Raw genomic sequence first — 17,820 nt, forward strand, 5'->3', positions numbered from 1 at the left:
AAATATGGCAGCAAACCGTCAAACAGATCAGTCTCGAGACCTTGAGCCAATGGTAATGGCCTGTTACGTGTTGGTTCATAACTCCGTGTCAGGTGACAGGGGGCTGGCGTCCTGCAGGCCTATTGCAAGCTGTCTATTCTCCCTTTTGGAATACAAATGCAGACAACCCTTGTCCATACTGGACTAAGGACTTAATAATGTCAGCCGCTGTTGCGCAGGAGGACTTCCTCGTGGCGGTCTGGGGATTCAACAACACAGGTTATGATCAACCCAAGCCCGTGGTATTCGTGGCGTTGTTTTCCAAGGCTTGTTGATATCTGTCACTGATGGTTCGGGTTTTATAGGATATGGTTCTCTCGTATAGGGCTCGGCAACATTCGTGCAAAAGTCGCCGGTTGATCCGCCGTTTACGCTCGAATTTAGATGGCCTGCCCAGTACTGTTTTGGTGTACTCTGTGCCCTTCGGGTCCTTTTTTTGTGTTTTTGACTAACTCCCCGTCATCACCATGAAGGCCTGACCGCATCGGATTTCGTGGATCGCCGTCGGGTTTGGCAGGCTCAAATGTAGTTGACATCCGGGAGTAGGTACGTGTGAACTTGTTGAGATGGCGGTCTTGGGCGTCCGTGGTTCATTGATCCATCGTGATGATCGACAGCTATTACCCTCGATGTTGATACACCAATGCAGAGCTAATGACTCTTTATCTGTCATTCTTTGCACTCTTCCCTCTTCGGCATGAGCAGATCCAGAGATAACAACACCGGTTGCCACATTCGACTCATTCGGCCGTACCAACCAGGACCCCTGCAAAGGCGCAGGATTATGGGGACGGCAGGGTTCAGGGTACAAGGTACAGGGTGCCGGTGTCCGGAATCTCGGGGACCTGACTTCAAATAAGAATGTAACTAATGGAATTTCGTGGTCCAATCAACTAATCCTTGCTTGATGTTATGTTGATCCCCAACATCGGAGGTGGGTCTCTTTCCCCATGCTGCTGATCAGTACCCCAACCCTCGTTCCAAAGTTCTCTTTCTCACTCCCATGCTGTCAGGTATGAAAATAGCATCAACAATGAGCACAGCCAGAATTGCTCGAGAAGAGGGTATATCTTTAGAAACACATGAAACACGTCTGCTGGAGATCAGGAGTTGAAAGAGAATGCCCGAAATGACAGGCAACGGTTTCGCAGGGAGACAGAGGAGATCTGTGCATATTACGACTTCCTAATGCAGTCGAGTCAGCAGACAACCGGCCGTTAGTGCTCAAGCTTAACCATTTCGGTCCAGCCATCAACCTTCCAGAAGGTCTTGGAAGGAAATACCAAGGGGCTCAAGCGCAGTAATCCTGGCTGTTAATCCGATTCCCACCTTTTAGAGAAGAGTTCCTGGCTTGCCAGCCTGTTACAACGGTGGCTCAGAGGGTCTGAGCATATGGTTCGTAATCGCCATCGATACCTAGTCCTGCGCTCTTCTGGGTCCGGGATTAGGAACTGCTAGAATCCGTGAACACGAGTATTGGTTATTGATACCGATGAGGTTACCGGTGCTATGGGTGCCGCTCTGTTCGTCGCTCATTTTTGGTCCTTGGGATTCAGCTGCTGGGCAACATGCACCTTGACGCACCATCAAGGGTCTGGTATCTAGCTAAGGTACCAGCGAGATCGGTCCGCAGGACAGGGTATCTGGGGTATATTTGGAATCTCCGTGCAGGGTTTGGTGATCCAAACTAACATAGCACGGCATATGTCCTTCTACCGAGTTGGCGGTGGGAGCGATGTTGCACTCTCGTGTTGATTTCTTTGACGACTTTTATTATCTACATAGGATCCTCGAACTGCACTCTGCTCTACCCTGATTCGGCCTGGGAATAAATGCTTACAGAATGTTGTCAAGAGCAACCCTTTTAGGAAAAGCAAAAGATAAGCGCAAAGCGCAGGCTTGATTCGACTCCCCGCTTCCTTTCAACCAGTCAACCACATGGCCATGCATTGCAGGTCTCAGCCCTCTGGATCCCTCGTGGAGAGCACATGGCACCTGCAAGCCCTTCACCATTTAAGCAATCGATTGACATTGCGTGTGTCTCTAGGGGATTTTCGAGCGCCCGGGCGAGGGCAGAGCAAGGGTCAAACAAAGAAAAGCATGCATGGCCAAGATTCACCGCGACGAGGAACCAAAGGCTCCCCGACCAAACAAAAGAAAAACGTGGCTGGCCTGTTCCTGCATCCCAAAGTCCATGACTCCAAGAGCTCTCCCTCAGGAACCATAATTTCTTTCTCAGACAACTGCAGGGCTTGGTTGGTCTCCCGCCGGCCAGAAACAGCCACATCCAAAGGTTGGAAATATTCTGGAAGCCACTGACCTATTTTAGGCCTGACGACGACCCCATCAAAGCAGTTCCCGTTTTGGGGTCGTGTTCGCTAGTCTTCTTATGGATCTTGGTGCTCGGATCAGCACGAACCGGTGTTCATATTCGGAAACAACGCAATGAGGCTTCGGGGACCATGATCGGGGAGACCCTCCGGAGATCTACACGTGGTGATCAATGAAATCAAGGAAATCAATGAGTTCATGGTTTCTTTCTTGTGGCGTTGCATAAACTTGACGCTCAGATGTTCACCGGTTGAGTATGAAAATGGGTGAACCCGAATTCGAATCTCGGCCTTCAAACTCATTTCAAGATTACAAAATGTAGATCGGCGTTGCCGTGCATGGCGAGAGCCCGAAAGTCAAAATTAGTATATACTCCACAATAATTCTACCTATATACAGGCGAAATGGAATGAGCCGCCAGTATCCACAGATGAGAGTTGACCCGGATGTTTGAGGGGAGCAATGAGGGCTCGGTTGGTCACGTAGCCTCCCCGTATTCTTGCCAAGACTTAATCGCTCCAGTTATAGTTCAGGCTTTCGCGGGATACATCACCCTAGAGAATCCCAGCCAATCAGGGATTAGGTGGCGCTCAGGTTGGCTTGAGCTCGAGTCTCTGGTCACAATATCGGCGTCAACCGATCATCCGATGTCATGTCCGCCGTCGATCAGGAGGGCTCCCCTACAACAGCCCCTATACGGGCCCCAGAATGGAGCAAGGAGGACTAGCTTGCATTTGCTAAAAGGGTAAAGGAGTAATAAAGACCTTCTCTCCCCGATGCCCCGACTCCATCTCCGACTCCCCGAATCTCCAGAATTCACGAATCATGATCATTATTGATCACTGTTTAGATCTCGACCCTTTTCCTATTTCTGTGTGGTCATCCATGGTTCAGAGTTGGTTGGGGTATTTGGGGAACATGAGGGGAAATATGATGAGATGAGGAGAAGCAGTCTCATCTTTCGTATGGTCCCGAGAAGATGAAGTTGGTTGTCTTCACTACAGACGGGTTCATGAATCATGAGGCGTTATCGGGATAGGCGATCTAGTCGATCCAGACACTAAGTGGTGTTTTACTCTTGTATTGTCACGATTCAGGTTACGATATAGGTTGTGTTACGAGACTAGTATAACCGTTAGCATGTCTTGCAGGCTTGGCTTCACCCCACTACATTCATACCTATTAAGGTCGCTATTCGGATCCTCCATATAGTAGAATGATAGTATAACATGCACCGCGCTTGACGGGAGTATGTCAAATTATCAATCTCTCTTGTGTAGGCGGTTTTCCTTATTCCACGAAAACTAGCATGTTTATGGATACTTGCATCATGTTAAACAGCCTTATAATTGCTTTTTCTAGAGTGTCAAGTGTCAAATGGATGAGATATGCAAGCCCAATATGATAGTTTAACAAGCATAAAACCCAAAACTATGTATGTATTCTAATATTCCAATATCATTTCCATCTGGCATACTTTGACAGTCCCAGAGCTGCCCCCTTTTCCAATCTCCGTTTTGTTCTGGTCCATGCCATTCCCGGCTATCGGGCGTTGGATGCTCCTACAGGGTCCATGGTTTCCCCAGCTGCAATTATACCATGCTACATCCCATGTCTGCCATGTGGGCACTGTTCCCACTGCAGGGCCGGGGTATTCGGGGGTCCTGTCAGTCTTCCGAACCTTCTTCTTTCTCTAGTTATTTGTGTCTTCTCTCCAAATTTGGCACAAAGACACAGACGTTTGAGCTCTTGCTGTGCTCATACAGACAGATGTAACATATCTGCCACCTCAATCTGTTCTAGTAAGGGTCCTGAAGGCCACACCAATGAGAAAATTGCATTCTAAGCCAATCGTAGATGCATGATCTGAGCAGGACAAAGAAGGTAGTGCACGAACGCCTCCACCAGATTTAGAGTAGGAATAGTAGTAATAGTGAAATGGGGAATAAAGAGAATAATCAAAGGAAATGAGGTTAAAATAATAAAAAACAGAAAATTGAAATGAAAATAAAATGTAAAATACAAAATACAAAATAAAATAAAAAAACAATCCGAAAAGAGACTAACCGGCGACCAAGGGAAATAGATCCACGCCATGCGTATTGTATTCCCAGGTCTTCTTCTTAAGTCAAGAGTTTCAGCCTCTAGCCTATTTGTGTATCTACTACTACAACTCCTATTTACTCTCTCACTCTCTTCTTCTCTTCTTCTCTTCTCCACCTCCTCTATTTAGTCCCGGACCCGCCCATCTTTAATCTCTTCAAGTCTTGTTCTTGTCTCTGAACATACTTCCTTTGACCCACTATCCAATTTACAAGTTCATACCTTCATACTTCTTCACACCTTCATCCTTCACTGCACAATTCCAAGATCCAATTGGATTGTTGCAGCGTTTGTCTCACCCTGCCAACATCGTCCTGCAGACGGTGTTTGAGACTTCTTTCAGGGGAGTTCAACTGCAAGACAAACCCATCTATCGCGTGTGAAAAAAGAATATCTTTATTCCCCTTCTCTTCCACTTCTTTCCTCTTTCTGGAAATTCCTCTTCCTTCTTCTCTCCTCCTCGCGCTGGCTTAGCTTTGCGACTCTGGTCTCTATCAACATATCTTATTCCCTATCTACAAGGGTCTAAAAGATACACTTTCAACCACAACAATGACCTTAGTTGCAAGAGCAATTCCTCCCTCACCTCCAAGCTCTGCAGACGGCCACCATTTGGCTCAAGACTCTTTCGAGCACCCTGGTCTGTACGCAGGTTACAGCACTATCAAGATGCCCGGCGAGGAAACCAACAATGGCAGCCAGCCTGAAGCCATGGTAAGTCCCTTGTCTTCTCTTCCAATTCCTGCCTGCCAAAGACCTTCTCTGACGCATCTCAGCACTATGGTTCCCCTCCATTTTATGCTCCCACCAGCTACTCTCAGAATATGACACCCCAATCCGTAAGTGTAATCCCCATGTTGCTCTGACGCACTGAGACTGACCGGGGACATGAATCTCAGATGATGATGGGTCCCCCTCAAGTCACCACTCCCCCAGCTGGTTATGATGAAAGTCTCGTGCCTATGGGTTCTCCTGCCATGATGTCTCCTTCGCCGCCTTCTTCACGCTCCCCGCGTAGTCGTGGCAAAGGACTTTCCAAGGCAACCGCAACCAAACAGCGACGCAATCGTAACCGCAAAGACACTGATGGCTTCAAGATTGAAGGGGCGATTAGCAAACTCACCGCCTCATTTCACAATACCCCAATCAAAGACATGGATGCCTGGGTGGCTCGATCTCCTCAGGAGCGACGCGAGGAAGTCCGCAAAAAGAATGGCAAGATCTCTCGGCCTATGAACTCTTTCATGCTCTATCGGTCCGCATACGCAGAGCGCACCAAGAGACTGGTTGGTGCAAATAATCATCAAATTGTCTCAAAGGTTGCAGGTATGGGCTGGAAGCATGAACCTGAGGAGATCCGCCGTAAGTACGAAGACCTGGCAAAGGTCGAACGTGACAACCACGCAGCGACACATCCGGAATACAAGTTCTCGCCAAAGAAGGATGGCTCCATCAACAGCCGACGTGATGGTTCCTCGCCTTCATCCTTACCAGCACACCTTCTTGACGATGGGGGTCTATCTGACATGGAAAGTGAATATGGTTCAGCCATGTCAAGTATGGGGCGCCCACAGTCGTTCTCGCACAGCCGGACTCACAGTTTCGAAGACTCATTCTACAATAGCAGCCGCGACTCTTCACCATTCAACGGACACGATCCCACGATGGCTTCCGGCTACGTTCACGGGCGATGGCAAAACACGAGCCACCCCACTGGTATTCACGGCGTGCAGCCGCACTCACTCCAGGGCCCCTCTTCCTACGTCGACGAAGTGCGCTACCGCGCTCCTAGCCCCAACAACCAGGAGGTCGGCTATGGCTCCTCTCTCGCTGGAATTCCCGGTGCCACACACCACGAGCTGCTCCAGCCTCAGCTCGGACACGGTATCCCCATGGTAGATATGGACCCGCGCCTTCTCAGCAACAGCAACGAGTCCGCGGAAGTCATGAACATGGGACCTCCTTCCTACACATCCACCCCTGGCTCATATTCCACCTGGGCTGACGAGAGCCACAATGGATACTTCGCGACCTCTTCGGCGCCGCCTATGCTTGCCAACAATGTCGCATACGCTCACGCCAGCATGGCGTCTACATATCTTCCCAATATGCAAAACGAGGCTCGGGATTCCCAGTGGGACATACAGCGTCCTGCCCATCCCATGGACGACCCAACTCCCGCCGAGTTTGAGATGTGGGTCGAGTCCAGCACAGCACCAAACAACCACTACTAAGTACACACTGTGATGAGGTCAACATCCGTCCATGGCCACCTGAAGAGTCTTGCACGAGTTTACCGGGTTTATGAAAATGAATGAAGGCTGACCAGCTCCTTATTGCTATTACTCCTGGCTGAGAGTGATGACGAGCTGGCCATGCCGCTGGGCTTTCCCTCCAAACAAAAGCTCATGGGAAATGGAGTTTGGGTTTGGGGCCTATGGCGTCTCGGAACTATCTCCTCTGTTCTGTCTTTTACTTCTCCTTCTTTTCCTACTCCACTGTCTTCCTACATTCCACCTTCCTACCAAGTTTCTCGGTAGTTGTTTGATTTCTACATTTCAATTTTCATACGATTGTTAGGGTTATTAGATGTCGGATTTTTCACGCTCGGAAATGATGGAAGGATTGCGATGCTTTTTTGCTGTTAACTATTCTTATTGAATGATCCACTCTAGTTTCTCTCTCTTGTGCCTCAGTAAACATAGGGTAAAGAGTTATGTGTACGGTCAGCCATCTCAGCCATCTCAGTCCACGGCGATGTACGCCTACTGCACACCCTTGTCGTCCTTCCGCACTAAGTGGCAATGATATCCCTGTAGTTAGACTATCGGAAATTTCAAATCATACTATCATCTTGTTTTCTATTCCTCTTTTTCATATTTTATTACACCGCTACTTGCACGGTGTCTGTATTAGATCATGAAAAGATTTTATAGGCTGCATGACTCAGTATCTCTCAATAAAATAGACTAGATACCGGGGTATACAAGGCCTGGTATGAGCCTCCATCCAAACATCATATTCCAGGAATTGTCAGTAAGCACCTTAAAAGGTCCGTGGATTCAGTTTACTTGACCGGAGCTGGGCTCACATCACGCTTGGAAGACTCAAGAGTCAAGACAGACAAGACTGGCATACCGAGTGCCCGTATGGCTTTTCCTTCTATCTTTTACCTAGCTCGAGAAGCTCTAGTTAGCGTCAAGTCATGGGTGATGATGATGATAGATCAACTCTAGAAAAGATGTGTTGTGAATGGCTCAATCTGAACATGGTCCAATATAACCTGGACCACCCTGCTAATAAGACCGTTTCAGATATACAAAATGCACTCTAGTCGTCCAAGTCTTTCCAACACCGTATCCCGGTTTTCTTTCCAACGCAACGAGCCTCTCGTATGTCACTTATCCACCCGAAGCCCTAAGTCGGGCAATATTTGTCTACCGCCCTGTCCCGCCGACCGCCTTCACCTCAAGGACTCGCCGAGCAAGTTGACTGACTCTCTTAGTCGAGACATTGCATAGAGACATCAGTGCGAGACAATTTCAATATAGCCCAATCATTCAATAATTTCTTACCCCTGGGAAGAATACGAAAAGCACTCAGGAGTCCACCAACAAAACAATTTCACTTCCGCCCGTCCTCCTACCCCTCAACAATACGCAAGCTCCGGAAACAATTCACAGCCAAGATGTCGATTCCCAACGAAGCTCTCCAGAAGGTGTGTCTCAGCTGAATACTGGATCCAATACATTTGACTCGGATACCGCGAAGCCAAGGCAAGGGGAACCGGTGCGCCACTTCAATGGTCTAACCTGTCTCCTGTCTGTCGTGATTCCTACTCAAGGATGTCGAACCCAATGTCAAGTCCATATCGATGTGTCGCATGTGTACAGAAGCTAACAACTACTGTGCCTACAGCTCCTCCAAGAGATCGAGACCCGCGCCGTCGCCTCACAGCAACAAATCAGCCTCACCAAGGCCCACATGACAGCTAAGCAGCGCGAGATCCGCATGCTGCAACTTACATCGAAGGAGCTGTCTGAGTTGCCCAGTGAAACGAAGGTTTACGAGGGCGTCGGGAAAATGTGAGCATTACTGTCTTCCCTCATTCTCTCTTGGCTTTTGTTTTTGTTTTGGTCGCTTTTCCTATCTGTCTTCGTTTTATCGATTCCTGTTTTCGGGTTTGTGGCGTGAGACAGACAGTCGGAGGAATTTCCCGTCAACGGCATACTTTGGAAACTGAGACCCATGCTCATGCTTACCCCTGTCTTAGGTTTGTTAATCTTCCTATCGATACTGTCAACAAGCGCCTCACGCGCGAGAGTGGCGAGGCTACAGCTGAGATCGCCAATCTTGAGAAGAAGTTGCAGTATCACGAGACGACGAATCAGAAGAGTCGGGAGAATTTGGAGCAGATTCTCAAATCTGGTGGGAGGGCGTGAATAAATGCTTGAAATGGAATGGGAAGTCGGAAAGATGTTATCTTGGCGTGCTGCCATAGCGGATGCCCTGGTTATGGCATTTTTCACATCACAATTCGGCGATTCGGGTCGATGTGAATAACGCTGGGAGGGAATAGATTGGACCGGCATTGATCTGTCTTGTACCTCTTTGCGTGGACCTGTCACACAATGTCGAAAAGGATGGAGTGGACTGGAGATACCATAACATCGAGACTGGTGAGCACCGTGTCCTATATCTCGCCTCGCAGATGCAGGACGAGTATAAGAATGCTCGCCTTTCTACGTTCGGCCGACCGACTTGCATTCTGGCGACTACATAGACTTGGGTTGCGGGCTGGACTTGGATACCCAGGAGTTATTGTTTGCAAAAAAATATCTTCGTGAACGAACTTATTGATGTCTCGATGTCGTTCTCCGGCCTCCGGGTTTTCTCTATGGGTGGGCAAATCGGGGATCAACACTAACTATATTCGCCGATATCGATTGCGGCCTTGTAGCGAAGTATAGTTAGTCCTTGGCTAGGATAAATGACTCGTGCACTACATTCAAGATCTCTACCGATGCCGTCAAAAGAGCGTAGTGGGTCCGATGGAGCCTAGCGCGCTGCAGCTGTCACGACGCAAGGATCATCAGCTGCAAAGCACGCTTATCGACGTCCTTTTATTGGTGACCTCACGCAGTCAAGAGGAGCGAGAAGAGTGTAGTTTGGCCATAACGGGTCATCTGTCGCTGGGGTCGTAGACCGTAGCGTCAGATAGGGCCCAGATGACCCGGCCAAACTAGGATGGTGGAGGGGACGGTGGTGGAAGCAGCAGAGACAGCGGGGCCGGCGAGCCTGTCTGGAACTGGTGATTGAGCTTGTACAAAACTGACGCGTTCGTCGTGAAATACACCCTGAAAGCCTCTGAGGTCCATCTCCCTAGCATCTGAATCTGGTCGTCGAGTATCCCACTATCGTGCGCATGCTGAGCTGCGCCCTTCCGAAAACTGTGACCCGAGTAGCCCTCTGTCTGTAGTCCAAGCGCTCTTAGCTTAGTAGATAAGGTCGAGAGGAAGTTGTTGCGACTGAATGGCCTTCTGTGGAAGGAGAACAATGGGGCGTCGGGGCCCTTTGGGGTCGAGCAGTAGCAGCTTCTGAAGGGCATCAACCGGGCACGCGCCGTCTCCCGTCTTTGCCAGAATAATTTGCACGCCTCCGTGGCGGCGGTCTGTCTTACTGCGCTTGAGTGTGAGTTGTGCGTGGTCTAACGAGGACGAGAATCTGACATCGGAGCGCGTTAACTTTGTGGCTGAGAAGATAGAACGTGTGCGGAGGTCGTCAGTCTTGTAGGCGAATTCTCCGAGGCGAATGAATCCAGCAAATGCTACCCGGCACGCGGTTGCGGAGTTCAAGTCGTCTAGAATGTTCGCAGACATCTCCGAGGGCCGTGGTGGTAGTGCGGCGAGGCCCGCAGATAGTGTCGTAATAGTGTCACGCGAAATAGGGTTTCTGACCCGTACTTTTGTGACGGGATTGGGTCTTCTCGCGCCGTCTATGAGACGCCGAAAATGCTTGTTATCGAAGAGTTTATCGTCAAGGAAATTATCGATATGGTAGGCTCGGAGAGCGGCTAGGTCGGCGAGTGCGGTGTCAGGTTTGACGGCCTTTTGGTTGGCGTTACCAAGGAGTCGTGAGCTTAGCCATGAGGTCAATGACTGTCTTGAAACTGGCCATGCAGATAAATTTTGTAGCGCGCAGTGCTTTTCGTAGCTGCGCTGAACAGAGAGGTAAACAGAACGCGAACGGCCAGTGAGCAGAAGTCCATCCATAGGTGTTCTCTGAACCGCAAACATAGAAGGGACTGGTGGGACTTGTGGGACTTAATTTCTTTCACCCTCCTCTTGGCTCGCACGAAGTGCTACAGCCAAGGCTAGCTTCGCAAAATATCCCATGTCCCGGGCCTGGTCGAGCAAATATGGCCCATATTTGTATATGCGCATAAACTCGTCTTGTTTAACCAAATGCCTGTCCCCGCTCATATGCTGTATATATTCGTCCGTGTGGACAGCATTGAGGATGTACGGGCCGGGAAAGGGTAGACTTGCGGGAAATCATTAAGAGTTTCCCCAAATCTGTGGAGATATCGATCCCCGTCCTTGGTAAGCACCTTTTTATTGAGCTTGTATTCGTTAAGCTGCTCCTGGCTGAGAGGTAGGAAGAGACAAGGTTCGGAATCGGTCGATTTTGGATCTTCAGGATCGAACCCCTGAACGGAGACTCGAAATTGCGCGAGATCGGTGTGTGCATAGGCAGGCTTAGACCAAGTCTGGAGTGCTAGGATGATAGATCGCGCGGCCTGCTTATACTTGTCTCTCAAGCGAACGGGTTCCTGCGCCGGGCCGCCAGGAGACGGGTCAATCGCGGGAGAAGCCATGGTGAAGAGATTAAGGAGTGAGATTGAGAGACTCTGAGACTGGCAAAACTGTTATAGGCTAACTTCAGAGCTGGGAGTGGGAGGTCATGGCAAACAAGGCAGACCTAGATGAGTTGTTGGAGCCTGCGGTCATGAGACCTGAATGGCTGCCTGATTCATTAGGCTAGGTAGTTATGCCTCTGTTCGTCACTATCTCCTTTCTCTCACTGATTTTCTCTTTTTCTCTCTGTCTCCTCCGGTCCTCCCCAGTCTTTGCTAGCTTGCCAATACAGATCTTTACTCTGCTTCTTGTACTTGTTCGCCAACAATAGTTGACCGTTAGCGACCACGTGCTTGTCCCATATGACGTCGTCAAATATAACTCCGAGACCTTATCTACCTCAGTACTACGTAGTACGGTAGTACCGCATCATCCTACAATCTAAAGGAGCGAAATTTTCCAAACCATGGCAACGGAACTTCAGACGACTTGACCATGGACACTTCAAAATCAAAGAATTGGCAATCCTGAGGGCCTCACCATTTTGTCTCGGCTGAACTCACTCGGAACTGAAATCAAAGACCTCTAAGAGAGAATGGCAAGATCTGAAAGCGAGAACAAAAACATACAACAGTGAGGATTCGCTGGTGGTCACCCACCCAACTACTAACTCACCGGCGTGTGGCTTAAGTACGGCTGAGCGGACGGGAAGCCCTGTTTTCCACACCCTATGGTCGTATGTATTGGATATTACAGCGAGTAAGATTATATTCGACACGGAATTGGATGAGCTGAAGTGTAAGAGGGTGAAGTGCTGTAGGGTTAACCCAGCAGGTATTGATTCGAATCAGCCATAATATTGAAGAAATGATTCAGGGGACACATAGCTCTTCAACTTCTTCTCCTCTCCAAGCTTTTTGTATGTGAACGGCTGAACTCTGAAGTATAATTAATTGAATCAATCCTACTTCAGCCCTTCACGTACGAAAAGCCTGGAGAAGAGAAGGAGCGGAACAAGCAGAAGACCGGTGTCTGAAGACAGATCTGTAGGTTCTTCAGAAGGAGTAGGTGTCTCCTTTTGAGTGTATCGTCGGCCCGACACAGGGTCTCCAAGCTCGATTGAATGCATCCGAATCATCATGATCCGATCGTCTGAAATAACTTCTTCAGCACCTTCCTCCAGCATTTTTGCGTTGTCGCTTATTAGTCTGGTTGGGTAGGCATTGTCCGATTTATTATCAGAAATCTCCCTATTCTCCCAATCTCCGCGGTAGCCTGTAGGCTTGTTTCTGAGACACGACGAAATGCTCCAAGAACTGAATGTCCAGCAGCTTGAGATCAGGTTGATTTGCTAGGTATCTAGTCAACCTGGTTTGGAGAATTTATCGGTTTTTTGATTGCGAGATGATGATAGTGGCAAGTCACACTGTGCATTCTTGGGCAGCATTTCTAACAGGGCTGACTGTGTCTGTCGAAGACTGTCGTCGACATTGAAAGTCGCTCTCTGCTAGTGCTCCAACATGCTCATTTGGCCGATAGCGTCTGCTGGGCACGCTGGCAGCTAAACATCGGAGAAATTGAGGGGGTAGACAAAACCATTCTTGAGCATTGAGCAATTCAATCCTTTATGTACCCCGGACATGGTCAGTTGAACCCAGTATAACCACCACGTGCAACTTGCAGTTGCAAGTATGACCTTCTCACGTGCAAACAGCCAGACTGAGATGTACCATGGCGCCCCTCCCAAAAGCGGCCCCCCAAATCCATGGGTAAGAAAGCCCCACCCGCATAGCTACCATGGATGTATCGAATATCGAAGTTGGATATAGATCGTAGACAAACATGAAACACAGTTGGTGCCCAATCTTGTGATACAGCGAATGGCATTCATTCCTACGATATCCAACACATCTGGTTCAAGTAGGCGGAAAGAGCTGAGAATCTTCTAGCGGCTAAATGCATCCAACCCGAAGCTCGAGTCCAACCAAGTGCAATTTCAGAAGCGCGCGATAATTCTTCAACGGATAAAGATGCAGATCGCAAGATACACTCGCAATAATCCGTTTTCGCGGATGGCTACCTGGATGATTTAAGCATCTCGAGGAAAATTAGCGTTGACGGAGGGCCCGATCGTGACTATTTCAAGTGGCGTGCGATAAGGACAAGGCGTATGCAGCTCACCGCTAAGTGCAGTCTAGAAAAAGTAGGGCTCAAGTGTCCAGTCGTCAGGTCGTCAAGGCGTGTGGATATTAATATCGAGAGTGGACTCGAAGTGGGCCCGCATGATGCCATGTATTCTCGGCCTTGGAGTTCGAGTCTGAGAGGGCGTGCAAGAGGGGTAGAAGAGTACGGAGAGAAAGGAAAGGCGGGAATAGTATATCAAGACTCGGTGAACCGATGGTTAGGGGTGTCTATAAATGAGGTATAAGGCTATGGTCGAATTCAAGTTAATGTGCGCCATGAGGCTGAAATCCAGGCGTCATTGGACAAATAACGCCCACGCCTGAATAAAAAGCTACTTCGCTGGCTTACCTCTTTTCCCTCTTTCTCTTCCTTTCCAGCCCCTCCCCCGCTTTGGCTGACGATAATCGCACAATCCTCGTATACGTATTTTTAGCCCCCATTTTCATATCTTCGGCATATTTTCCTTCTTTCTCTCCTTTTTCCTTGGTGCTCACATTCATCCTATCATCTGCCACCAGCACCTGATAGAATCAACCCCGCTCAGGCCCCCTCTATCAGGGCCTCGAAATCCATTTCTCAACCTCCATACTTTGTCACAACTACCACCAAAATGCCCATCGAGTTCTTCAGCTCGGACGACTCAGATTTCTCCGAGACAGACATCTCCCTCCGCCGCGGAGAATCTCGAAGCCATGTCCGCCGGCGCTCGCACTCGCGCCACCGCCAATATGAGCCAAGAGTGACCCTCGCACCAATCCAATCAACCCGTGTGCACCGGTCGGCCTCGACAGGCGGCAGTCGTCGCCACCAGCGCGACCCAGTAGTACCGAATGTGACTATCATCAACGACGGACACTTAGAGAGCAGGCCGCAGAACCGGCGGGTGCACCAGGAGTTCACCGAACAGCCGCCGAGTCGCAGTCACGACCGCTTCGACGATGTCGTCGTCAATCTGCCGGTTTCTCCTGGCCACCGTGGGCGCGCCACCAGTGTCTCGCGCGACCACTCGCCCTATCACCGCGACCATGAACTTGTCATGGGCCAGTATCACCTGGAGCACGAGAATCTCCGACAAGACATGGATATTCGGCAAGCTCAGCAGGAGATCGAGCGGCTGGAACGCAAGATTCGCAAGAACCGTGAGAAGACGAAGAGTCGTGTTGTCGATCGACATGAGTCGTCGCATGAGACACGCATGACGAAGCATGAGTCTGATCTATACGAGGCGGAGCTTGTTGAGCGGCTGGCGAAGTTGCAGCGGTATGAGAGCAAGTTTGACGCTGAAGAGGCTGAGCGCAAGGCGGAGGAGCGGTATCAGCTTAAGAGACTTGCGGAGGAGAAGAGACTCGCTGCTGAAGAGGAAGAGGTGAAGCATAAGTTGCAGGAGGAGAGGTTGAGGGATATTGCGCGCAGGCAGGATGAGAAGGCGCAGAGGGATAAGCTCATGAAGGAAGAGAAGTGGAAGGAGCTTGCGAGGTTGAAGGAGGAGCAGGAGGAGAGAGACAAGCTGATCAAAGAGGAGAAGTGGAAACAGCTCCAGCGGGAGAAGGAGGAAGAGGAGGAACGAGAGAAGCTCATTAAGGAGATTAAAGATGAGGAAATGCGGAAGGCGAAGGAGGCCGAGGAGAAGAGGAAGAAGGAGATTGCTATGAAGGCTGCTGCTGTTGAGGAGTGGAAGCTTGAACAGGAGCGCATCAAGCAGAGGCAGGCAGAGGAGGCGGCGCGCAAAGCAAAGGAGTTCCGCGATCATCTTCAAAGCCTTGGCTACAGCGAAGCGGAGATTGATGCCATCATCAACAAGAAAAAGGACGAGAAAAAGAAGGAAGAGGAGAAAAAGAAGGAGGAACCAAAGAAACCTGATGAAAAGGATGTCAAGCTCACGTGGATTAAGGTATGGTCTCTTCCCGTATATAGGGCTGCAAATCCTCCAGACTAACATGATGCCAGGTTCATCGCAAGCACTTGCTGCCAGAAACCCTTATTCACTTCAATCTGCCTTGGGATTGGGATGAGGTATGAACTATATCAGACCTTGGATTTATTCAATGCAAATACTAATGCTTCGGTTTCAGGGCGACACCAACTATATTATCATCAAGCGATGGATCACCGAGGAGTTCCAAGAAGAACTTTTTGCCCACACCCGAGCTATTCGCGAGCGCAAGGTCATTGCCGAAACATCCCACTCAAGGACTGAACTGAGGGTCAATGACCGCAACAAGGACAGGTTGTACCTAGTCCGGAGGAAGAGCCCCAGTCGTCGGGTCCGCCTCGGGGCATAAACATCTTTTGGTTTTGCGCTGGATCGATATCGAAGCTTGACTGAAGGCTTCTGATTTACGCACATGAATTACTTGCATCTTTCTTTGAGATCCAGTCTGTTTACCCTTTTTGTCGAAATTTTGCTACGAGTTGGGATTTCACTTCTTTTTACCCTTGCTTTCACAGAGTATGTGATGGGACAGGAATGCGATACGAGTTGATGACTTCTGATTTTCAAATATCTCTGGCTTTTATAGTGTCAATTGTGTTTCTCGCTAGCTTGTTCTTTACATCAAACTCGGCTGTGTTTGTCTATTCTACGACTATACGGGCACGTGGGGTAGTGCCGCCAAGTTGGTAACACGCCCCAGTAAGGGAACTCAATGGAGATCGCAGATCTTTGATAGACGACATATGCAGGTAATGTACATGCATGTGTCAGGCCCCAGCCTTTCAATCGGCTCCATGCATTGGTTTTAGCTCAATGCAAGGTATGCGCATCTGGGCACGGGCCTATGCAGGATCGAAGGTTTCGGGGCATGAACGGACTATAATACAGAAAGTGGAGGGGTATGAGGTGGGAAGCATGATAGCAAGGAGGCCAGGTACAATGCAAATCTAAAGACCGATCTGGTGATTCGTCTCCCACCGCTTCTCAGCGCGTGTGATGAGTTCTTCATACACGGTCCAAGCAAGCGCCGAACTCATAGCTTTGCGAGCCATACGGATACCAAGTCCGCCGAAAAGACTGCGCATGCCATCTTCGTGAATCATCAAGCGTGTAGCGTGCACCATGTTCCTGTACTTGGCAGGCATCAGCTGCAGCCGGGTCTTGACAGCGTCAAAAGGATTGGTGATTGCGGTCGCCATACCGGCAGCCGCTGCACCGGAGACGAAATGTATGGCTGAGGATGACACGCCTATCACTGGTGTCTCGCCATTCACGGAAGGTTTCGTGGCCATCAAGGCGAACCTTCGCTTCAGTTGCTCATAGAAGAGGACATAAAGACCTGCATATGGGGCGTCACGAGCGGCAGTAGCGCCAAATCCTGCGAACAATCCACGGAATCCTTCAGTCCGGATGATGTCGCGGCCTGCGCCTATTAAACTGCGGTATGCGTAAAAGTCCGACTCGTACCGGACCTTGATCACGGTCACTGGCATCATTACGAAGCCTGCAGCGACTCTTGCGACGGCTCCTGTGGCGAGGTTGGCCGTGTTGGAGAGTTTGGGGAGCACAGACGATGACTTTGCGCCTATTGCTGGGCTAGCTAGGACCAGTGGGTTGCTTTGCGCAAGGGCTTGGCGCAATGAATTAAGACTCGTAAAGTATAGCGCTGAGCCAAAGCCAGTACGTAGAGCTGAAGGAAGCGTGCCGCGCCATAACCCGCGGATTGGATTTTGAGAGGAGACAATGGCTTTCAAGGTAGGGAGGAGGGCGGCTCCCTGAGATTGTTGGACTCGAGTTTTGAGGAGATCGGCGGGTTGGAGGAGGATGGAGGAAGTAAGGCCGGAGCAGAGGCCAGCGGCGAAGTGGAAGGGTGTTTTTGAGGCTGCAGAAACAAGATGTCAGTATGAGCAATGGAAAAGAAGTATGACGAGGGTGTTAAAAACGATGCTGCTTACTTGTTGAGTTGCCTGTCTTCACCTGCGGCACTGTGGTTGTTCCATTGGTCGACATCGCCGGATGCGCAGGGCCAAATTGAACCCGCAACTTCGACAGGAGATGTGTTTATTATGAAGATGAAAGATTCGATTCCAGGTCGCGGTCCATCGGCGTGTCGTATGGCGGTCAAGGCAGGCGTCAGATCCACCGGATGCGTAAAAAAATGAAGAAAATGCCAACGGAAGCCGGTCAGACGATCAGAAAACACCAATTTGCATTCCACCAGGGAGAAATTGAGAAGGGCTGAGACTGAAGATATTCCAGGGACAATTCACAAGGTAGAGATTACCGAGGTCAGTCGGGGAAAGAGGTTGAAAATAGTGAAGTCATCGGGATCAGCGACATGGCCCTTATCGATAAGGCTGCCAATCCTGCCAA

The 17,820-nt window shown here is 49.6% G+C and overlaps 7 protein-coding genes across 7 annotated transcripts; 3 read left to right on the forward strand and 4 right to left on the reverse strand.

Moving 5' to 3' along the window:
• Positions 1-5,025: 5,025 nt before the first annotated feature.
• N7515_003503 (HMG-box domain-containing protein) lies at positions 5,026-6,707 on the forward strand (the record flags this gene model as incomplete). The annotated part of the gene is made up of 3 exons (XM_056664247.1): positions 5,026-5,187; positions 5,250-5,312; positions 5,373-6,707. The coding sequence occupies 3 exons, from the start codon at positions 5,026-5,028 to the stop codon at positions 6,705-6,707; spliced, it is 1,560 nt and encodes a 519-aa protein (XP_056523304.1).
• A 1,454-nt stretch (positions 6,708-8,161) lies between these two features.
• On the forward strand, positions 8,162-8,915 carry N7515_003504 (putative prefoldin subunit 1; the record flags this gene model as incomplete). The annotated part of the gene is made up of 3 exons (XM_056664248.1): positions 8,162-8,191; positions 8,392-8,558; positions 8,747-8,915. 3 exons carry the CDS (start codon positions 8,162-8,164, stop codon positions 8,913-8,915), a joined length of 366 nt encoding a protein of 121 aa, XP_056523305.1.
• A 1,053-nt stretch (positions 8,916-9,968) lies between these two features.
• On the reverse strand, positions 9,969-10,745 carry N7515_003505 (uncharacterized protein; the record flags this gene model as incomplete). Its single annotated transcript, XM_056664249.1, has 1 exon — positions 9,969-10,745. The coding sequence occupies one exon, from the start codon at positions 10,743-10,745 to the stop codon at positions 9,969-9,971; it is 777 nt and encodes a 258-aa protein (XP_056523306.1).
• A 206-nt stretch (positions 10,746-10,951) lies between these two features.
• Positions 10,952-11,350, reverse strand: N7515_003506 (uncharacterized protein; the record flags this gene model as incomplete). The annotated part of the gene is made up of 1 exon (XM_056664250.1): positions 10,952-11,350. One exon carries the CDS (start codon positions 11,348-11,350, stop codon positions 10,952-10,954), a length of 399 nt encoding a protein of 132 aa, XP_056523307.1.
• An 827-nt stretch (positions 11,351-12,177) lies between these two features.
• N7515_003507 (uncharacterized protein) lies at positions 12,178-12,516 on the reverse strand (the record flags this gene model as incomplete). The annotated part of the gene is made up of 2 exons (XM_056664251.1): positions 12,178-12,261; positions 12,316-12,516. The coding sequence occupies 2 exons, from the start codon at positions 12,514-12,516 to the stop codon at positions 12,178-12,180; spliced, it is 285 nt and encodes a 94-aa protein (XP_056523308.1).
• Positions 12,517-14,124: 1,608 nt separating this feature from the next.
• On the forward strand, positions 14,125-15,796 carry N7515_003508 (uncharacterized protein; the record flags this gene model as incomplete). The annotated part of the gene is made up of 3 exons (XM_056664252.1): positions 14,125-15,405; positions 15,462-15,527; positions 15,587-15,796. 3 exons carry the CDS (start codon positions 14,125-14,127, stop codon positions 15,794-15,796), a joined length of 1,557 nt encoding a protein of 518 aa, XP_056523309.1.
• A 598-nt stretch (positions 15,797-16,394) lies between these two features.
• N7515_003509 (putative mitochondrial carrier protein) lies at positions 16,395-17,457 on the reverse strand (the record flags this gene model as incomplete). The annotated part of the gene is made up of 2 exons (XM_056664253.1): positions 16,395-17,329; positions 17,403-17,457. The coding sequence occupies 2 exons, from the start codon at positions 17,455-17,457 to the stop codon at positions 16,395-16,397; spliced, it is 990 nt and encodes a 329-aa protein (XP_056523310.1).
• Between the last annotated feature and the right edge of the window lie 363 nt (positions 17,458-17,820).

This window comes from Penicillium bovifimosum, assembly GCF_028826915.1.
Source record: "Penicillium bovifimosum strain IBT 22155 chromosome Unknown utg000003l_segment0_segment0, whole genome shotgun sequence".
NCBI lineage: Eukaryota > Fungi > Ascomycota > Eurotiomycetes > Eurotiales > Aspergillaceae > Penicillium > Penicillium bovifimosum.